This window comes from Pseudoliparis swirei, chromosome 14 (assembly GCF_029220125.1).
Source record: "Pseudoliparis swirei isolate HS2019 ecotype Mariana Trench chromosome 14, NWPU_hadal_v1, whole genome shotgun sequence".
Taxonomy (NCBI): Eukaryota; Metazoa; Chordata; class Actinopteri; order Perciformes; family Liparidae; genus Pseudoliparis; species Pseudoliparis swirei.
The window spans coordinates 9148489-9166372 of NC_079401.1; the positions used below are offsets into that span (position 1 = coordinate 9148489).

Consider the following 17884-nt stretch of genomic DNA (forward strand, 5'->3'; position numbering starts at 1 on the left):
TGGTCAAGAAAAGCCGCAAGGTGGTTGGTTAGCAGGTGAAGGGTTAACGGACCCTGCGGTCTTATCCTCAGTGTGACCAGCGACACCCATCAGGAAAAGACTATTTACAGTACAACTGCCTCCTCCTTCAGTGTGCACTTCCCCTTTAAAGTATCTGAGAGGAACAGCCCACCACTTGGCTCCTCGCTCTCGCTTCCTTTGTGGTGAGGCTGACTTGACTTAAAGGATTGTTAAACGATCAAGAAGAAGCTCCTGTAGTTCATGTGGAAGACGTCATCTTCTGCTTGTGGATGTGACATGCAGGGGAAAGGGTCGAAGGCATCACGAGATCGATAAGAAGCGGTTATTTATTTGCATTTTCATTGCCAAAGGATACATGACTGGACGGTCTATCCCACCAAAAAACAGGTGAACGCCTTTTTCGTTTTTTTATTTCAAAAAGTCATACTTTGCAAAAGATTATTATTTATTTCTGGTGAATTATTAAAAGTATACAATCATTTTTTAAAACTCTTTTTAACTACTTTTTAGATTAAAATTATTTTACATTACATATTTCATTTTCTTGTTGGAGCTCATTGTTTTATTTCTTTAAAAAGAAAAGTAGATCCTTATATTAAGATACATTTGGAAAAATGGCTTTAAAACACATTTCAGAGGAGAGGAAACTCATTAATTTAAATCAAATGGCATTAACGTAGTAATTTAGAAGTAAAACCAATTTATTTCTTTGTATTCACCTTTTAAAAACCCTTTAAAGGCTTTATTTGTTGAAACTGTCGCAGGACTTTGATACCATGAAATTCCTTTTATTGAGCTGGTTGCCACATGGTATGTTATATATGTGGACATAGGAAATACGGACATTTTGCAATGTTTATTTGTAACATCGTAATATATCGCTTTTGCACATTAACAGCTGTTTCACAAAGTTGCAAACGATACGAGATAGCCCGACATAATAAAGTATATTTATAAAAGATATAGACAAATAAATCTATGTGTAATATATGGTTTATTGTAGTTCAATGGGAATATTTACCTTGACCATAAACTTTTAAATGATCTCCGGGACATATAACAGACACAAAGCGGGGTGTAACTCCAGAGTCCCAGCTCATGAATTATTGAATGACAGCGGCCTCAAATCTCGTGTGTGAGCTCACAAACAGGTTACATTGCTTTTCCTGGTTAAGAGATGGCAGATAGTGTTGTAACAAAGGACGAAATTTGATATTTTAGGGAAGTTCACTGACGTAAGATTTGGCGCTTCTATTGGCTTTCAAGAGGTTTCTGAACTGTATCTCTTTGAACAGAGCGTACCGGTCTCACAGTTTATCGCCCTCTTTTTTTTTGTTTGACTCCACATCCCCTCTGCTCCACCAGCTGCTACATTTGATTTCAAATTTTAAAAAATTGACCTCCACTCATTTGCAATTCCTCTGAAAGTTTCACTCGATGTTCCCAACAAAAAAAAACAAGGGTCAGCAAATGCCCTCAATCCATTTCAGCTTGTTGGGCCTCCATAGCTCGACTTCAACCGTGCGTCTCCTTCCACCCGCAGGGTCTAGCCGTGCCTTGATGGGAGTAGAGCCAGTCTGCAAAGGGGAGGAAGTCCGCGGATCTCACACATGATGGACTGCAACGACTCCCACCCTCTCTCGGGGGAGCAGCTCATCTACGCCATCACCATACCGCTGTCGACCTCCATCATCTTGGCCAATCTCGTCATCATCCTGGGCATCGCCTGCAACCGCCAGCTCCACAACACGCCCAACTACTTCTTCCTCAGCCTCCTGGTGGCGGACCTGTGCACGGGCGTGGCGCTGCCCTTCATACCGCTCATGGGCCTGAACCGGGAGCTGAGTTTCAGCTCCTGCCTGGTGGCTCACGTTTTCCCGAACTTCCTCTTCCTGGCGTTCCTTTTCAACCTGGTCGTGGTCCACTACGAGCGCTACATCTGCATCGTCGACCCCTTGCACTACACTAACCTGTGGATGCATCGCAGCTTCCCTCTGGCGCTGCTCGTCGTCTGGGCGCCGCCGCTTCTGTTCGCGTCCCTGCCCGCTTTCGGGTGGAACAACTGGACGGGCCCGGATTGGAACGGCTGCTGTGCGAGCGGCCACGACGAAACGCCGCTTTCAAACTGTTTACCCAACAGGACCAAGTGCTGCTCGTACAGGCGGGTGTTCCCCAACGCCTTCATCTACTTGGAGGTGTACGGACTCGTCCTGCCCGCCATACTAACCATCGCCGGCATGACCGGCCGTGTTCTGTGGATCACCCGAGGCCAGCTGAGGGACATGTGCCGCCTCCATCGCTCGGTGGAGCGTGGCAGCCAGGCCTCGGACCACGAGCAGAGGCTGAACCTGCGGTACACGCGCTGCGTGGTGGCCGTGTCGCTGACCTTTCTGGCGTGCTGGGTGCCCTACCTCATTTACATGCACGTGTGCATCGCCTTCTTGATCAGCGACACCAAGCGGAGCTCCGCCACGCACATCGTGCTGTCGTGCACCGGCATCGGCAGCATGGCGGTGGTGCCGCTGGTGCTCGGCCTCGCCAACAGGCAGTACACGGAGCCCGCGTACAAGCTCCTCCAGAAACTCAGAGACAGGTGGAGGCGAAGGATGCGGGCATCGGAGGAGGTGTCGGTCTGAGGAGAATCAGTCATTGATGGGCTTCCATTACATTTTCATAATTTGGCTGACAACATTGAAACCAAGCAGGCGCTGACATTGTCCCGATGTCTCTCCGGGACATGAGAGGGCCGCAGGAATGTACATTATCATTATAATAACATGATGAAGCAATGTTGAATGTAAAGTGTTGCACATCCCATAAACGTAGAGCTCAAAGCCCTCATTTGTCTCTCTGCTCTGGATATCAGTTCAACCGGCGGTAGACTTTTTCCATCTGCCTGCAATGTTTACTCCTACTTGGTGTTTATCTATATACTGGTATGCAGGCTGAAGAGGGGAGTCCATAATTCATCTCCAGGAGCGTCAAGCACAAGCGTGCACGCCATGAGGCGAAAAAACCATGCAGCGCGAGTAAGATGTTGGAAATGAGTTGCCAGATTTTGGCCATATTTAGATAAACTGCTCCAGGGAGCTTACGTATCGGCCACATACTTGTACTCCGAGACTACAAGTGACATAAAGATCCATTCAAGGGGAAATTCGATTTACTATTTGGGACTTGATTTGAATACATGCCGTGCGACTTGTTTCCCCGATCGAATAGGGGTTTTAGACGTGTACGTGGGCGGAAAAGAGACTTTAATCCAGTTAAAGAGCAAACGAGGTCCGACTGGAATGGGACATGAGGAGGGATGGGATATCACCGCGGGGTCAGGTGTCCACGCGTTGCCTTGCTCGGACATGTTGCACAGCGTGTTTTCCACTTCGGGAATATTGTGCACGTGAGACCGAGGAGGACGAAGAGGAAGAGGAGACTGTAATGCTCCAGCTCCTGATGACTGACTGCATCTGCACCAAGGGGAAACGCACGGCGTCTGAGTGACGTCACAACATGTCTTTTCTTCACTATACACTCCCCCCCGTGTGTGTTATTGTGAATGAAAAAGAGAGCACACGATGTATTGTTCACGGCGCTTTATTTATTTATCGTGTCCAGTTATAAATATTGAATCGTAAAACGTTGATGCCCCTCTGACTCCCTTGTGATCTTTTGGACATGTTTGAGATATAAAGCAGACAGAAAAGGCACGAGGGAACGCACACCGGTGGAACCGAGAACACGAGTATTTGCGAAGGCCAACAAAGATAAGACATTTTTTTTTTTTAAACACTGCTCGACATAAACAAAACGTCTCTGGATTCGAGGGAAAAAACCGTCCCACCTGCCAAGAAGCTTTTGTTCAACGATAGCATTTAAAAAGCCACTTTCATCATGATTCCCGGAGGAGTTTAATTCATTACTTTAATCACATGTTGCGGATGTAGTGTAAAGCTGCAGACAGAGAGGTGTGATTGGACCGTGCCGGGTCAGTCGTCGGTGTAATGGGAGCTTTCGGGCACGACTCTGCCGGCCTCCACCCGGATCAGCAGGCGTTTATTGGAGGGGGGGGGGGGGGTTTGGGACTCGTGGCTTCTCGGGCAGGTGTTGCTCCGATGGCAGCGGAACGTCTGCGTGCAAGTAAGGACGTGGATTGGTTGGTTTTCTTATTTTTTAGAAATCTGAGCGAAAGAGAAGTTTAAATTTAGCGGGACACGAAACACCAATCAGTCATGACAATGTTGATATGCATGAAACCAGATGCAGTTTGTTCAAAAGAAATTTCTGAAAGGGGAAGAGAAGACCAAGGGGGGGTCTCAAAGTAACTGAAAGGTTCTCACCTGCGTTGCGCATGAGGTGGTTCATTCTTCACAGGGAAGGAGCCGAGGGAGAGACCTTTGTTAGTTGGAACTATAACGCATTGGTGGTACACGATAACCGACGTGATGATCTCCTCGCATACCTCTGCTCCTCGCCCTCCAGCAGCTTGCGGTAGGTGGCGATCTCGATGTCCAGGGCCAGCTTCAGGTTCATCAGCGCCTGGTGCTCGCGGATCTGTCCGGCCAAGTCTTGCTTGGCCCGCCGCAAGGCCTCCTCCAGCTTTGCGATGTCCTCCCGAGAGTTCTCCAGGCTCTTGTCTCCTTCTGTCTTCACGTCGTCGATGTCCTTCTTCAGGGAATCCTCCTGACGACGAAACGCAGAGCGGGAAGAGATCGTCAGCGGCTGAAACGGATGAACTCCGGGTATAGCGCTTCATCTGCAGGGTCACAACCTTCCTCTGGAGGGCCTCCAGGTCCCCGTTGAGCCTCTGGATGTGGCGCAGCAGGTCTGAGATCTCCCGCCTTAAATCACGCACATCCTTCTCCCGCTGCCCTGCAGTCGAGACCATGGCATCCATCTAAGGGGAAGAGGGAGGGGGGGGGGCATACATTTGTACCACGTCTGTTTGTAACTGGAGCTGGTTTAAGAGAGAATCTTCCTCTCCCTCACCTTTTTCTGGTTCCACTGCTCGGCTTCCTCCCTGGTGCGGCCGGCCATGTTGGCGTACTGGGTCTTGACTCCCTCGACGATCTTGTCCATGTCCAGAGACCGCTTGCTGTCGTCGCGTAGGACCACCGTCTCGTTTTGGATGATCGACTCCAGCTCCTTGATCTCCTGCGGGTTCAGACACGGGTACCACAGAGCTCAAGTGTCTCCTCCGGGTCCAACAATGATAGATAACCAATGAAAAATAACAACAAACCATGTGTTTACCTCATCATAGCCAATCCTGAGGAAGTCCAGTTTCCCCATCAGGTCCTCCAGCTCCAGAGCCAGATCTACTGCCTCCAGGTGACCTTCATCGACGTCCTGTTACACACATTAAACAACTCAAACTTCATGAGAGACTATAGTTCCTAAAAGGTATTTTTAAAAAGCAGCATAAAACACAGACAGTACCTTTTTCGTGATGATAAAATCGTTCTCAAGTTCGGCTTTCTTTGCTAAATTGTCCTCATACCTGAAACCAAGAGAAAGAGGGAAAAGTTAATTCATTCCAATAATGACATTTGGAGTCCTCTGCGTTCATGCTGTGTTTGCAGCTGTAGAAAACAAGGGACATGGTTTCCCTTTAATTAACATATTCTCACCCAAATAAGGACATATTGAAAGTTGATGGACCCACTGACCTCTTCTTGGTGTCTTCCACCTCCTCCTGGTTCTGGAGAAGCTCCGCCTCCAGCTTGTCTTGGTCCCGGAGCAAGTTCTCGATCTGCTGCTCCATCTCGTTCTCCAGATGCTTGACGATGTCGTCGACCTTCCCCTCATAGTCGCCCTGGTCCTTGAGGATCTTCCTCTTCATGTCAAGCTTCTTATTCTCATCCTCCAGGTGTTTCACCTAAGGCAGAAACAGACGTTATTTATGAGGAATGATAAGGTCTAAATATATACTGTAGCTTTAGAGGCTAACTTTTGTTATAATTATGGGGCCCTTGTGTTATTGCATACTCTAAATATGTAAGTTTAGCTCCACCTGCTGGCAACAAAGTAAAAGTGAAGTTTATTATTATAATTCTGCGTTTGAGGCAAGAGCAACATAATCTTTGCAATGCGCATGCTCAAAGTTGCTGCAATTTGATTGGCTGTTTGCCACTGTCGTCAGCAGAACAACACTGGGTCCAAATAGTTCAGGTGGCGTTGTCTGACTGATGACCCTTAAACCCCTTAGACTTAAAGGTGTATCGTTATCCACCAGGTGGCGTCCTACACCTGAAGTGAAGCGAGCCAAAATAACTTTTTATGGCCTCCGGTTACGGAATGCATTACAGCTCACAGATGCGTATTAGTCAGGTTTTACAAATGTTATAACCTCAAAAAAAGCTTGTTGTTATTATGACATTTTGCGTTGGTTCAAATGAGGGAAGGAAGGCCACAAACAAAAGTAATTACTACTACATAAAAAAGAAGGAAAAAAATGCACAAAAATAATTTAATGAAGTCAAGTAATTAGAATATTGTTTGAATTATAATCCACAAAAAAACAAATGTTCAAGCGAGAGAAAAATCGTCATATCTTTATTATGTAATAATATAATAGATAACGTCATTATTTAATATAGCCTTTTGTTTAATATAGGCGAACCTTTTACTGTTAAAAAGCAGCAAAAAAACTATAATAATATCATAATAAACCAATTAATTAATTTAGCCCAACTGTCACACATTCTTATTCTGAAATAATACAGATGTATTGTACACACCTTGTCGATCAACCTGACGAACTTGTCGTTGAGTGCCACCATGTCGTCCTTCTCCCTGGATTTGCCCGACGGGTCGATCTTGTCGCGGGTCGGGAAGCTTTTGACCGGCCCGGTGAGGCCGGGGGGGTAGGTCTGGCTGCTGTAATCTCTCGGTCTAGACATATTGCAGTTTGTACCGGTGAGGTGAGACCCAGAAGACGAACAGGTGAGCCGTGAAGGTTCCTCCAGCCCTCTGCATCACCTGCTTATAAGCTTGACAAGGACCACCCATCCCCTCCCCTAAACTCCGCACGCGTCCAATCAAGAGAGGAAGAGTGCAGAATAACAGTGAGGAAATAATAATAAAAAACATGAAATACTTGAAGTTTGAGTCTGAACCAGTTTGTCCAGGAGTGGTGCTGGGCACCAGGAGCCAATGGTGAAGCTCGGGGCGGATGCGTGCGTAAAAGGTATAAAACCTACCTGTCTCCATCACACCCATCAAGTGTCTGTCCAGTCAGACCCGCTCCCTGTGCTTCAGCTCCCTCTCACTCAGCAGCAAGCATGCCTTCAAACAGCGCCGCCAGCATGTTCGGTGGAGCCGGGGGAAGGGGCTCCAGGGCGTCGGTGGCGAGCCTGCAGGGGCTGCGCAACGTGCTGCGCAACGACACGGACAGGGACTCCGCTCCCGCCGCTCTGAAGTCGCCTGTCGAGCCCCAGGCGGATGCGGCCCCTCCCGCCGCCCCCGCGGCTCCCGCGGACGACAAGCAGACCCTGCGGGGTCTGAACGACCGACTGTCCGGCTACCTGGGCCGGGTGAGAGATCTGGAGAAGGAAAACCAGGACCTGGAGGACGAGATCGATGAGATTTTGTTCAAGAGGAAAACACCTGAGGTGCGCGACTGGAATGAGGTCGAGAAACCCCTGGAGGATCTCAAGAAGCAGGTTGGTCATCACGTTTCATTTGAAATGATTTGCATTTCATCCTGAGCACATTTTCCATTCATAAATCTCATGAAATATGACAAGATGCATTGCATATATGCGGCTAAATCAAAACATTAAATCCAAATAACGATATCACTGTCATGTCATTCATCTTCTTAGATCAAAGACATCGCCATGGACAACGCCAAGCTGCTGCTCCAGATTGAAAACACCAAATTGGCGAATGAAGATTTCACGAAAAAGTGAATCACATGCTAACTTTTTAATTTTCGGACCACATCCAGATCACAATTTACACCAAAATGAAATGTTTTTCTGTGGATCATTGTTGCTTCTCCCCTCTGTGTGCAGGCTGGACGATGAGATAAAGGCAGGGAACGAACTAGAGAAAGACCTGCAGGATCTGAAGAAGACCCGGGAGGACACCAAGCTGAACCAGACGCAGACGCAGAGAGAGATCGATCTGGTGAAGGAGGAGCTCGGTCGCCTCGAGCGGGACCACCAAGAGGTGAGACTTGGAGACGAGCACGCTCCGATGAACGCGTCACGGAAATAGCAAACTCGTAAAACCCAACGGCTTTCGTACAGGAGGTGGACGTCCTGGTCGAGAAGGTCAAGGACTCCGAGGTCAAGGTGGAGATGGAGTCCAAGAGCTCCGACCTGGCCGAGGTGGTCAACAACATCCGCTACCAGTACGACAAGCTCGCCAAGAAGAACCTGAAGGACACCGAGGAGTGGTACCAGAGACAGGTGCGTTTACCTTCAGCATCCTCCCAGTCGCACATCGGTTTCTCCTTCCCTCTCTTCAGCCCCATCTCACTCATTCTCTTCCCCCTCTCCAAGTTTGAAAACATCAAGGTGGCGGAGGCCCAAAATAACGAGCACCTGCAGTCTGGAAAGTCCGAGCTCAAGGAACTACTCACACAGAAAAGATCTCTGGAAATTAAGCTGCAGGCTTTTCTGAGCAAGGTAAACCGCACACGCGTGTTTTCAGAAGTTTTGGAGATGCCATTTTCCATGTTTTTAAAGAATCACTCTGCAGCTTTTTGGACAGCAAACACCCGCCAGATCAAAGACACAAGCATACCTGGCTGCCCTGTCATTACATAAACATGTTACTTTGACACACACTCTTCACCCGTCTCACCGCCAGCTGGATCTGCTCTTGCGTCACAGAACAAACAGCGAACCTTTTAAAAGTTTACGGCTCCAAACTACGTGGTGGAATGTACACATTACATCTATTGTTCTGTCCATCCTGGAGAGGGATCCTCCTCTGTTCCTCTCCTGAAGGTTTCTTCCCTTTTTTCCCCCTGAAGGGTTATTTGGGAGTTTTTCCTGGTCCGATGCGAGGTTTTGGGGCAGGGATGTCTATGTGTACAGATTGTAAAGCACTCCGAGACAAATTTGTAATTTGTGAAATTGGGCTATACAAATAAACTGAATTGAATTGAATTGAATGTCTAAAGACACACAAAAAAGACCCTGGAAAATACGTTTTAAAAAATCCACTCTGTGTGCTCCTTTTCAGCTCTACAATCTGGAGGAGGCCCTGAACAGCACCAAGGTGGAGTACGGCCAGCGCCTGGGCCCCCTCAACCGGGCCATACTGCACCTGCAGGCGGAGCTGAGGAAGATGAGGGCCCAGGTGGAGCGCCACGTGGAAAACAACAACAATCTGCTGTGTGTGAAGATGAAGCTGGAGACGGAAATGGATAACTACCAGCGGCTGCTGCAGGGCATCACCGCCGACCCTGAAAGGTGAGAGGTCACACATATGATGTCATGACGTCTCGATGCATCCTATTGGCTCAAATATAACCACATCTCTTCTGCAGAGGTGAAATAATACTTGGGATAGTAAGCTACAACTGTAGGGATAGTTATAGTTATATATATATATATATATATATATTTGGAAGTGGATGTTGGCTTATTTATATACTTGTTTCCCACTTGTTAAGCATTCTCATCCTCCTCTTTCCCGACAGCTTGGACTTTTCTTTAGAAGATGTGGTGCGCCGCGGTAAGTCCTGTTGGAAAAGACAGAAAGCTTGTCAGTCAGTTGTGATTGGCTCCTCGCACAACAAGAAAAAGAGCGTGTTTCCCTGAATGCCACACCCTTCCTCCCTTCACCGCACCCCAGTGTTTCTGTCACATCACTGCATGCAATCGCACACCCCAATTTAACACTAATGGAATCATACAATGTATTAATCAATCTAAAAAATGAAGACATTGAATGATTTCGTCCGAGCAGAATCCCCACACAGGTTGAAGGAGAGCCGGAGGGCCAGAGGGAAGCTAAGCACACTTTGATCTCCTTGTTTCCAGGCCGGCAGAAGCCTGACAATAAGGTGCCTGTGCAGCTGAGACGAGTGGAGGAAGAAGCCCCCGTGAAGCGAGAACACGCCCCCGAAGAAGAGGAGGGAGGAGACCTCGTGAAGAACGAGAAGGTCGCCGTCGACAACGCAGTATCCAGCTGCACCAAGCAAGAAGAAAAAGCCCAAGACCAAAAATAAGAAAGATTCCTCTTCTTCCTCCTCCTCCTCGTCCTCTGAGAATGAAGATGAAAAGCCCAAGAAAGAGGAGGAAGTGGTCAAAACCTGATCTTAAAAAGCTTTTCTGTCAAACTGTTTCTTGCTACTTCACCTGTAAAGGTCCCATGAGGTCACCACAAAATAAATGTTTGATTTAAAAAGTGTTTCATTGACCTATTCTGACTGAAGGTAGAAGTATAAATGCATCTGCACATTCACTTACTTAAGAGCAAAAAACAAGTTAGAAAGCCATTAAACCTGCATCTGTCCAAAGAAATCATCATCCGGACGAACATGAAACTTTTTAATTTGTGCCGTGTGCCATCTTCATTTACTCCTCACCAGTGACATATGTACTGATATCTACACATCTGAACCAAAGCTCACAAGTGTTTCCTTTATTATAACAACAATATTATTAAAATAGCCCATGGGGGTGCAGAGATACTATTTTTAAGTTTGGGAATGCAATTTTCAAGCGGACGCCTAAAAAAAAAAATTTGTTTTTATTATTAAACCCAAAATTGAGTATTTCAAATATACACGGCAATTTCTATATTAATATTTCTTCAAGACATTACAACTTTCAAAAGGAAGCAAAGAGAAGTGTTAGTTTTGTAAGTGATTTATTTTATTTTTTCAAATGACAATGGTACAGACGACATGAAAGCACAGAGGGGGGAGGATTGAAATCATCCAGTACTTGGATATTGAGGGGCAAGCGAGAGTACCAAATGGAGTAAAAGATATCGTATCAAAAATTTCAATTTGTTTTTTTCATATATATATTTATATAGGACTAATAATTCTCTTTAACTACGCAAAGCGGGGAATGCCCGTGTTCCCGTTTATCTTGAGCCGCGGCTTGTCCCCCGAAGTCGAGCCGACATTATTATTCATAAAAATAAAAAAAAAGAAGAAGAAGGGAAGAGGAAAGACTGGACATGTATTTGGGGGGCTGGGCGAGAGCATTTAGGAGTCCTGTCCGATGTGGCGTCGAGTCTCAGCAGAGCGCGTTTGGGCTCACGTCCAAGGGGCTTTCTCAGGTGGGGGGGCCGGGGGGGGGTCAGCCTCAGCGGGAGAACGTTTTTCCACTGAGAAATCAAAAGAAAGACACATGAGACGCCACAACACCAAACAGGTCCTCGTCTTCACCGCTACGGCACAACTAATATTTTTGGAGAGGACTCATTTGGTAATAAACTTGAGTGAAGGACAACTGTGATATCATTTAATCTGCCAACAATAAGCGACAGACACTTACAGTTTGGGTTCTATATTCACGAGTATTGCTAAGCCGATATTTTCGGCTGTGTGTGTTCTGATTGTTTCAGTTACACGTTAACCATGGAACAAAGACTCTTTTTTTTATAACTTCCCAATCATTTCTAATGTTACAAAACAAAACAAAAAACTGTATGGAGGTTCTAGGAAAAGCAGAGAGCTGTAAAAATTCCTCGGCAAACAGTCACGCCTCAAAAACACACAACGCCACGGACGGGAACAGAAGGAGCGGCAAAAGTAAAAATCTGTTCAAATCAACCCTGAATGAGGAACAGGGAAACGTGACCGGGAAAGGGAGGTGAAGACAGAGCGGCGGTACGTACGAGATGGTCTTCATCTCCTTCTTCTCGGCGTCGGGTCGAGCGCGGTTCAGCACCTTGAGGAAGTCTGACGTCTTGGCCCTCATGCGTGTGTGAATGTAGGCCTACGGAGGGAAACACAATCGTATGAGGAGCGCAAAACAAACTGATAGCAAGTTTTAAAAAAAGAAGCTTTTTATGGAACATTTGCTCCAAAGAGAGCAGAACGTGCACGTTTTAAAACCCTCGAAAGGAAACGTGTGGTGGAGTTGAACCGACCTTGGAGCACTTTATGTGGTAGTGCAGGTAGTCCCTGAAGGTGTGGATGAGGTTGATGGTGTTGTCTCTGGTATTGACATTGGTGTGGCGTGGGAACAGGACTGGAGACGTAAAGTCAGTGTAAATATACCAGAAATCTAATTCGTAGGCGAGTTAAAAAATAAATAAGCACAGTTGTGGAGCTTCCAGGCTCGTGTACGGACCGAAGGTGATGTATCCAATGTTGTCCCCCACGGCGGCGTCCGTGTCCTTCAGCTCCAGCGGGGGCTCCCTGTGGCTGAACAGCACCTGGGGGGCCGTGTGGCTGGCTCGCCGACCCTCTTTGAACTCCTACACACCCAGAAGGAAAGATGACTGCGGTGCTGTGGTAAAACACAGCGTAGGTGGTACGGTACGAGGACTAGATAGACTAATGTAAGTATTATCCAGGACAAAATGTAAAAAGGAAAACGTGAGTTTAACCGCAAAGGAAGGAAATCCATTCAGCTCTTAAGATTAGCTTATTAGCTACTTAGCTTGTTGCGTTAGCTACAGGCTGCTGGAGCTAATGTGCTCTTAAAAGCTATGCTACTTAGCTAACTACATTAATTAGAACATAAATAAATAGGCGTTCAGCTCATGATTCCAACATATTAATGCGACGCTCATGTAGCTAATGTGAGGAACTTGGGAGTGTTCCCACATTATTTAAAGATGGTGACCCTCACTGCGCGCCTGATGCGAAAACTAGATACAAATTAAGAATAATTATATTTTGCCCAAAGCTGAAGCAAGTGCAGTATGACCTCACTGCATTCCCGTCATGACTATGTACTTTATGTGGCCTCAGACACACACACCTGCATGAAAACTTTGCCGATGATGACGTCGTCGTCGTCTTTGAACACCGTGCTGAACACAACCGTCACTCGGTCTTTCTTGGCCTCCAGATAACTGAAAAAAAACAAAAACAATCAGAATCTGTGAGGCCTGCAACACGAGTCCATCCAAAAGGACAGCACATCATTTTTTTTTAGCCGTGTTACATCATAGGTTTTTACAATCAACCCATTTTTATTTCATTATTGTATTTATGTTATATCCACAACTCCTAATAGAACATATGTGGATTCATCTCAGGTGAACAAACATCAGAATGTGCATTTACATGGACTCGTCATCTCTGTAGTGGACCACGGCCCTCTTCTCGCCCTCTTTGCCCTCTTCCTGGAACTTGAAGTACTTTTCAAACACCGAGGCGAAACAGTTCCTCTTGAGCATGCCCGCCTGGTGGATCAGCTCGTCTTTGTTGGCCGGTAGCGCGTCCAGATCGTAGAGGAGGGACACATTGTAGCCTGGGGGGGGGGGGGGAATCGATCGGGGTTAAAGATTGTGCAACATCTAGAGAGAGGAATGCCTCATTGGGTCGCTGCTGCTTTTCATTCTCACAGATTAATATTAAAAAGGAACAAGTAGAAATGAGGAAGTGGCTATGATGGAGTTAGCCGTCCATCAATCTCAAGCAATCAGTAACTTTGTGAGAGCTTACCGTCCTCTTCTGAAACCAGGAAATTCCCATAGATCCTCTTGAGCAGCTGGAATTAAAAACATTGTCGTTTTGAGCTCACTTCTCCAAAGCACGACACAAAAAGGAAAAATGATTAAAAGAATACGAACGTCAAGAGCAACAGCTTAGTTCACAGGAAAGAAGATGGAATTAATGCAGCAGAACAGGACTGTAAGAGCTCAAAAAAGAAAAAGATTTTCTTTTGCAAGACAAAGCTCTTACGGTAGAACAGAGAATGGTCTCATGATGATTAGGCGCCATATTTTGACTAGACAGATAACACTCAAAATTCTTCTACATATCCAACATCAGTAAAAAGCAGAGAGAGAACAATAGGTCGAATGTGTAGCGTCGCAGGAGGTTGGTGATTTAACGACACGGGGGCCTCCTCTCTAATGGACGCCTGTCATCATACCTGTAGAATGAGGAATATGCTGATCAAACTCCGGTATGCCGAACATGGGCCAGCGAAGGTCAAGAAAAGAGGAGAGCGTTGTGCACGATGAACTTCCTCATTTTAATCCGAGCAGCAAAGCTAAACGCGTCAAACGAAGAAGAAGATCGGAATGTGTGAGAATAAAGCCCCCCCCCTCACAGCCTGAATAACTTAATGTAACACTGCTGAACCATTCACTTATCCCCAGTTAAAGGGAACAAGGAGGCAAGTTGTTGGAGGGCAGCCCACACACACACACACACACACACACACACACACACACACAGACACACACACACACACACACACTGGCTGCTGCTCACAGTCAGCATTTCCTCGCCTGGGGTGAGTCACACAAACTCACTTCCTGTTTCTACCAGAAGCCTCTGCAGCTGCTTTCTTCCTTACATGGCAACAGAGCTCTAGTGTTTGAGGTGTGTGTATGTGTGTGTGTATAGATAGCAATTAGGACGTCATATGGCTTTTTAAAAATACTTTCATCAGCTCAAAATTGACACCAAAAACCTGTTGGAGAATCCTGCCTCGACGTATTGTTGCAGCAGAGCAGGTTCATACACAGTCGGAAAGAAAATTTAAATCAAAAGTTTACAATTATGCATCCATTGACCTCGATGCGACAAATGTATTTTCGGCGGTTTTCTCACGTTTTTAAGACTTTTAAACTCAGGGTTCGGACCGTAAAGAATATTTCCCTTTACGAAATATGAGCACAGAATTTCATTTGTTCCCAGGTCTTGTAGAAAGCCTGGTCTGGGTTGAATTTGTTTATACAGTATGTGAACACGAGTTGAAGGATGTGAATATGAGTGTTAAGACTTTGAAACCACACATAACTGAGCGTTCGCGGGGCCCCGTTTCTGTCTGGGCAGGCACAGAGGAAAAATAATTTGTACGTCAAGTTGCTCTCCCACTTGTGTGTCGTACCTCGTCGGCACCGTGCTCCTGCAGCTCCTTGTAGAACTTCAGGGAGATGCTGACCATCAATTTGGTCTTTTCCCCATTGGGGTTGGAGATGTGGTACAAGACGCCATCGAAATCTGCAGCAGAGATGAATATTAAACATTTGAGCCCGTAGGTGATTAATGTGGGGCGACCTCAGCACCCTCCGCTTCTGGTAACTTGACACACTGACAGGTATTCTGCCATCTTAATCAGTAACCTCAATACATGTCCTCAATACATACGCAAGAATAACTTGGACAATTTCACATGTGACACTTTGTGCTATCTAGCAGCGATTACTGGCAAGGCTGAGCATGTGCAACATGTTGATTGCATAATAGGAAGATCCTCCAGCAATAGCCTTGAAACGACATATATAATCCTGATAAAATGCCACATAATCTCACCTGCAAACGTCACATCTACGGCCTCTGGTTTGGTTCTGCAAGGAGAGAATAAAATTAGGAGACGCATGAGGCATAAAGAGAATACAGCCATAAGTTGTTAAATTGCGTGTCATTGAGATAATAAAAATATGATCAATTTATCCCGAATACCAAAAACAAAATAACACGGAGGTGCTGACATCGTCAATTAGATGATGAAGCCCCCGTCAATTGCTGCTTCTCATTTCAAGGCACCCTTTAAATATTTGTATTAACTTTTAAAAGTGTCATTGATTATTCAATCAATCCAGAAAATAAAATTCTTATTAATCCATACGGAAAACTATTGCAGAGACAATATTTCTGAAATTCTGCAAAGTGTCTATGCTCTGATTTCAGGCAAAGACAGCCGGTGTTTCCTGATGTGAATTTTCTGTCCAACATCTTTGGAAAAGGCAAGGGTCATACACATTCATATTTCAGTAGGATTTTCTACTCATTCGCTCTGACAACGTGGTCTTTTCTTAATCCAGTGAAATGCTATTCAGGGGCTGTAACCACAACACGTGATACATGGATATGCATCACGTATCCACGCTGCAGCTGCGTGTCCAAACTGCCTCCGAGACGCTGCAGAGACTTGACGGAGCGGGACGACAGGAATGCGGAAGCTGGAGAGAGAGAGCCGCTGGTTGGCTACCAAGTAGCTGCTAACTGGTCCTACCGAGCCGTGGAAAGCATAGATCTGGTTTATATAGAGTAGAAACACCAACTCCAATCAACCAATAGCATCCCTGTGTTGTGACAGTGGTTGACGGGTCATGGCGCGGGGAAAGGACACCGGGTATGATGTTTTTGTGGTTCTCCTGACAGGCCTGATGTGTCAACAGGTTTTCTTAGAACCATTATTTCACTGGCTGTGAATCCGGATTTAATACCCTGGTTTATGCAGATGAGTGTCTTTTATTAAATGGCTGGTTGAGTTAAAAATAGCCATTTGTGGTTTGACATCAAGATGTCCGACATTGTGACCGCGATTCACGACGAAGTCCATGACCACAAACAGGTTTTATTTTCGTTTAGCCAGGTAAGCAGTCGACAAATAGCCTCAAACGCTCAGTTATTATACTTCCACGGTCTCCGGAAGAGATTCAATCACCGAGGTCACACATTGTGGCACAACACCACCCGGGCAGACACACCCAGCTTTGGAATAATGGAGATAATTCACAATTGATTGTTTTTCCATTTTCAAACCACATTACACGACTGACGAGCAGGCGAAAGGTGTACCGCCGGCCTCTGAACCCCTCCCTGCTTCGTGGAATGCAGCCATTCCCTCCAGTGCACCGCTGCAGGGGGAGCTAGCTGAAGCTAGCGACGCTAGCCAGGTGTAACAATGATTTCTCACCCGTTGGATGCGCCGTCGAACTTCAACGACAGCGTCTCTTCAATAATACGGTTATTGATTTCTAACAGGATCATCGCAGCGGACGCCGGTGTCGAGGAGAAAGGGGGGATGGTCGGTGCTATTTGGTGGGATTAACCTCTTTGTGTCAAATTCTGCAAATTATTTTCCTGCCTTGACAGATCAGACCGCTTCCGCCGAGGCTCCTTCCGCCTGTCGCTTCCGCGTATTTTACAATCAGGACCCCAAAAGATGACGCGGCCCGCGATGTTGCCTGAATAATAAATTCGTAACGGCGAAATTGTTCGTTTTGTGGTAGATTTGATGGAAAAAACCACCTGTCACTGTTTTTATTGATGATGTATATTTTCTCTATCTACTTTTGATCAGTTTTGCATGAAACAAATGTCTAAATATACAAAACATGCAACGCAAACAAATACATATTCCTTATATAAAACATAACTATCATTAATCACCCTATCAACTGAAGGTATCTAGATTATTGAAAATAATGTAATAATTATTATTTTAAACAGGCCTTACAGAGATCCTCTATCCAGGTAGACAAAATAAGAGTATTGTAATATCGCTTATATTTAACAGACGTTCCTACACATATAGTTTTGTTGATCGTGTTATACTTTCGTTTTTACACTGGTCTCATATGTTTATACTGTCCATCATTACTGTTTTAAGGTTTATAAGATGAAGAATGTTTAATGTTATTCCTCTTTTCTAACATAGTAATTATGCATCAATTGTACAGCACAAGGAGAAAAACTCTATGCTTCTCACCTGACAGACAAAAACAAATGGTTCCTTTGACATGATAAGTATGAGGTGTTCATTTAAACATAGGCCTCAGTCCATTTACAAGGAATGTCTACATAACTGCCAGTGATGGCTGCACTTTCTGTCACGACCAACGTACTCATCACTCATGTTAAATGTAACAAAGGAAGTACTGTGTTGTTATTGTCCAACCATGAAGAAGACACTTTCATGTAGGAACACACCTATAGCGTTCAGTCACTGATGGGTTCACCACAACTCAA

At 45.7% G+C, this 17884-nt stretch overlaps 4 protein-coding genes across 5 annotated transcripts; 2 read left to right on the forward strand and 2 right to left on the reverse strand.

The window, feature by feature from the left end:
• Positions 1-216: 216 nt before the first annotated feature.
• LOC130204610 (G-protein coupled bile acid receptor 1-like) lies at positions 217-2858 on the forward strand. The gene is made up of 2 exons (XM_056431440.1): positions 217-408; positions 1565-2858. Exon 2 carries the CDS (start codon positions 1632-1634, stop codon positions 2655-2657), a length of 1026 nt encoding a protein of 341 aa, XP_056287415.1. The 5' UTR covers positions 217-408; positions 1565-1631; the 3' UTR covers positions 2658-2858.
• A 741-nt stretch (positions 2859-3599) lies between these two features.
• LOC130204524 (keratin, type II cytoskeletal 8-like) lies at positions 3600-7265 on the reverse strand. 2 transcript variants are annotated; one of them, XR_008833698.1, is made up of 9 exons: positions 7221-7265; positions 6759-7037; positions 5688-5896; positions 5458-5518; positions 5272-5367; positions 5008-5172; positions 4790-4915; positions 4359-4701; positions 3600-4199 (listed from the first exon to the last, which is right to left on the reverse strand). XR_008833698.1 is itself a non-coding variant. In XM_056431308.1 (9 exons), exons 1-9 carry the CDS (start codon positions 6918-6920, stop codon positions 4192-4194), a joined length of 1074 nt encoding a protein of 357 aa, XP_056287283.1. In that variant the 5' UTR covers positions 6921-6950; the 3' UTR covers positions 3600-4191. The 2 variants fall into 2 exon arrangements, 1 of the variants encoding a protein (XP_056287283.1); XM_056431308.1 differs by lacking the exon at positions 7221-7265 and having other exon boundaries at positions 4359-4384; positions 4481-4701; positions 6759-6950.
• A 26-nt stretch (positions 7266-7291) lies between these two features.
• Positions 7292-10378, forward strand: LOC130204523 (keratin, type I cytoskeletal 18-like). The gene is made up of 8 exons (XM_056431307.1): positions 7292-7682; positions 7845-7927; positions 8037-8193; positions 8274-8435; positions 8529-8654; positions 9217-9446; positions 9677-9711; positions 10020-10378. The coding sequence occupies exons 1-8, from the start codon at positions 7302-7304 to the stop codon at positions 10205-10207; spliced, it is 1362 nt and encodes a 453-aa protein (XP_056287282.1). The 5' UTR covers positions 7292-7301; the 3' UTR covers positions 10208-10378.
• Positions 10379-10834: 456 nt separating this feature from the next.
• On the reverse strand, positions 10835-17024 carry arpc2 (actin related protein 2/3 complex, subunit 2). Its single transcript, XM_056431523.1, has 10 exons — positions 16830-17024; positions 15440-15474; positions 15015-15127; positions 13616-13661; positions 13235-13421; positions 12927-13020; positions 12291-12417; positions 12088-12188; positions 11833-11933; positions 10835-11319 (listed from the first exon to the last, which is right to left on the reverse strand). The coding sequence occupies exons 1-10, from the start codon at positions 16901-16903 to the stop codon at positions 11298-11300; spliced, it is 900 nt and encodes a 299-aa protein (XP_056287498.1). The 5' UTR covers positions 16904-17024; the 3' UTR covers positions 10835-11297.
• Positions 17025-17884: the final 860 nt, after the last annotated feature.

Excerpts from the sequence above, each read along its gene's own strand:
- LOC130204610 (XM_056431440.1), top strand. The coding sequence starts at position 1,632 with ATGATGGACTGCAACGACTCCCACCCTCTCTCGGGGGAGCAGCTCATC.
- LOC130204524 (XM_056431308.1), bottom strand. The coding sequence starts at position 6,920 with ATGTCTAGACCGAGAGATTACAGCAGCCAGACCTACCCCCCCGGCCTC. Across the intron at positions 5,897-6,758 it reads TCGTCAGGTTGATCGACAAG|GTGAAACACCTGGAGGATGA; the intron begins GTGTGTACAATA and ends TTTCTGCCTTAG. Across the intron at positions 4,702-4,789 it reads TGGAGGCCCTCCAGAGGAAG|GAGGATTCCCTGAAGAAGGA; the intron begins GTTGTGACCCTG and ends TTTCGTCGTCAG.
- LOC130204523 (XM_056431307.1), top strand. The coding sequence starts at position 7,302 with ATGCCTTCAAACAGCGCCGCCAGCATGTTCGGTGGAGCCGGGGGAAGG. Across the intron at positions 7,683-7,844 it reads TGGAGGATCTCAAGAAGCAG|ATCAAAGACATCGCCATGGA; the intron begins GTTGGTCATCAC and ends TCATCTTCTTAG. Across the intron at positions 8,655-9,216 it reads TGCAGGCTTTTCTGAGCAAG|CTCTACAATCTGGAGGAGGC; the intron begins GTAAACCGCACA and ends GCTCCTTTTCAG.
- arpc2 (XM_056431523.1), bottom strand. The coding sequence starts at position 16,903 with ATGATCCTGTTAGAAATCAATAACCGTATTATTGAAGAGACGCTGTCG. Across the intron at positions 15,128-15,439 it reads CGTAGATGTGACGTTTGCAG|ATTTCGATGGCGTCTTGTAC; the intron begins GTGAGATTATGT and ends TCTCTGCTGCAG. Across the intron at positions 13,662-15,014 it reads AGGAGCACGGTGCCGACGAG|CTGCTCAAGAGGATCTATGG; the intron begins GTACGACACACA and ends TTTTAATTCCAG.